At 35.2% G+C, this 2,732-nt stretch overlaps 1 protein-coding gene across 1 annotated transcript; it reads right to left on the bottom strand.

The window, feature by feature from the left end:
- Positions 1-414: 414 nt before the first annotated feature.
- On the bottom strand, positions 415-2,216 carry LOC119074939 (cytochrome P450 3A24-like). Its single transcript, XM_037181330.1, has 3 exons — positions 1,851-2,216; positions 717-1,771; positions 415-656 (listed from the first exon to the last, which is right to left on the bottom strand). The coding sequence occupies exons 1-3, from the start codon at positions 2,154-2,156 to the stop codon at positions 470-472; spliced, it is 1,548 nt and encodes a 515-aa protein (XP_037037225.1). The 5' UTR covers positions 2,157-2,216; the 3' UTR covers positions 415-469.
- Between the last annotated feature and the right edge of the window lie 516 nt (positions 2,217-2,732).

The following is a 2,732-nucleotide window of genomic DNA, read 5'->3' as shown; positions in this document are numbered from 1 at the left end:
ACATAAAAAGTACGGTTTTCGACGCCTGTAGCACGTAAAATACATATAGTACACAAAAAAATCTCTTCTAAATTGGTTACTGCCTTTGTGATCAAGTCAGATGTGAGCTAAACTGTCCTTACAGAATTTTCATTGACGCTACCTAGTGGTTCTTTAACTGCTTGGACACGCAAAATATATGGTGCAGATAATGAGAACTAACCACTTGTATGTCAATGATGTCAATCCACATAATCAAAAATGAAATTGAATTCGTTGGTTCAATTGAATGTGGGAAGTATGTAGGATGTAAAAGTAATGCAACCTACAATACTATAGTCATAATGTAATTGGTTAACTGTATAATATGTCGATACTTTTGAATGTAGAAAACTGTAGATAATTTTTCTAATATCTAGCTTGTTTTAAAGAAGATTTCAAAGATTGCTTTGCTAGGTGATGCCAGTTCCAATCTCATTTAGAAGCAAATTTATTCTTCGAGTTTAGTTACTTTACAGAATACACCATTCTTCGGTGATAAAGTTGCGTACAATTCCTTAGTCTCAATCTTTTTTTCCGTTGATGGTCCAGGTTCCAATCGATACATTAAGATTAGTTTTGCGAGAGTCAATTGAAGCTCCATATAAGCAAATCGCAATCCAAGGCAATTTTTTGGGCTTGGTAAATGGACAAAAATATCAAACAAAGTTGAAACCAATACTGAGCACACCACTTACCCTATGCCAAATGCCAAAAACGACATTTTTTCGAAAGAACTTTCAAATCTCGCCGGTCGAAATTCTTCGGGATCTGGCCACAATGTCGGATCATTGTGGATTGAAGAAACTGCTATACATACGGGCATTCCTTTCGGTATGACTGTACCTTGATATTCGTAATTCTCATTGGCTACTCTTGTCAAAAACGGTGATACAGGTGGAAACATCCTAAGCGTTTCCATGACAATGCGATTCAGCAGTGGGACTTCAGAAAGAGTAGATAAACTGACGGTTCCATTGACCACAGCTTTTCGAAGTTTGGTTCTCAATTCGTCTTGAATGTTTTGATGATTCACCAAATTGTGCACGCAAAATTGGAAAGTTACTGCTGTTGTTTCATAAGAAGCGAGAAGAAGAACCATTGCATTTGTCACAATCTCTTCGTTTGACAAATTTTCACCATGCAATCCTCGGCTCATTAAATTATTATTTGACTTAACAGCCTCGGATGTCATCTCTAAATCCGAATGACCAGATGCCTTAATTCTCTTTGTTTTCATTAATAATTGCAAAAAATCAAAAGAATGAATTTTTGTAACTTTTCGATTTTGGATTATCCTTTTTGTGAAATCGTAGACAAAACCTTCTGGTGACCATAGCATATAAAAACGGATTTGTTCCCACAAAACCCTCAGCGGATAAGCTATAAATGACAGCGGCGGAAAGAAGATCATTATGCTTGCTAATATTGATCTATCCAAGCGTGGACTAGAAGCTTCGAAGAAGTTTTTAGTTTCATGTTTTAATTTAAGATCAAGCCCAAAAACGCATTTGGTCGCACAAGAAAACATGAACTCATAAATCAAAGATTTCAAATTTATCTCTTCGCCACTGTTCGCTTTATCACCAATTTTGGTGACGAATTTGTCTATTGAATCCATCATCAATGGCTCCATAGCATTCAGTTTGGAGGGTGAAAACAATGGTGTCATCGCGGCACGTATATTTTTCCAAGCGTTGTAATTAGCCCAAATAATCATATTTTGTAATACTGGAACCGGATGAACACCGCCCTTTTGTATTAAAATCAAAGTTATCTGTTAACCAGTTCCTGTAGAAGTGAATTTGTTCATTGAACTGATATGTATTTACCGGTATGAGCTTATTTCTATCCGTGAATTTGTGAAAATCTTTAATCAACACATGGCGTATCAATTCAATGTCGCTGACTAATAATTGAGGTCTGCTACCAAAAAAGAATCCGACGATAGGTCCATATTCCTTAGTCCACTTGGGAAATAAAGAGTGGGACCCTTCACGACTAATATCAATTAAATTGCCAAAAACAAAATTTGGTTCCGGACCGGGAATGCGCAATCTTTTAAATATTGTCAATTGTCGTTGCCGTTGGTAAAATAAAACAAACAACAGAACAAACGCCAAAGTTAAAATCAGCATGTTGCACAAATGATATTAATTTCAGATGTTAAGCTAAAGCAGCTTTTACGTGTAACGAACCGAGCGGCAAACTGAACTTATTATTAAATGTTGAGTATAATATATTCAATCATTGGCAAGTATTTTCAAGTAAAATACACATTCTCTTAGAGGCGATTCATAAACTACAATTTAACTCTTTTATCATTCCCCGTCTACTTATGTTTCACTAATAATTAAACATTGTGTGTCAATCTTGCTTCCATTATAGAGTAAAAGTTCAATTGTGAACGGATGCGGCCTTGACTGTTAATCAACACATCTGGTGCCTAAAAAAGCATTTATGCAACTCAGCTTCATAATGTGCAAAATTTGATAACTTTAGTAGAGGCCTCTGTTGCATAAATCGTTGTATGAATCTCGGTACAAAGTAATTTATAAGGCTCACTTTGTACTTTGCACTCGATGTCATAAATAACCATTATCACTCGGAGGCATAAATATCTATTTTCAATATTAAATAAATTAGGTGCAATTTACTTAAAGAGTAATATTATTAATCATAATGACGTCATTAATCAGCCCATTCATAAATTT

The sequence above is a fragment of the Bradysia coprophila genome, unplaced genomic scaffold (assembly GCF_014529535.1).
Source record: "Bradysia coprophila strain Holo2 unplaced genomic scaffold, BU_Bcop_v1 contig_151, whole genome shotgun sequence".
Lineage (NCBI taxonomy): Eukaryota > Metazoa > Arthropoda > Insecta > Diptera > Sciaridae > Bradysia > Bradysia coprophila.
Note: the sequence above shows the minus strand (reverse complement) of the source record. Positions and strands in the feature narration are given on the sequence as shown.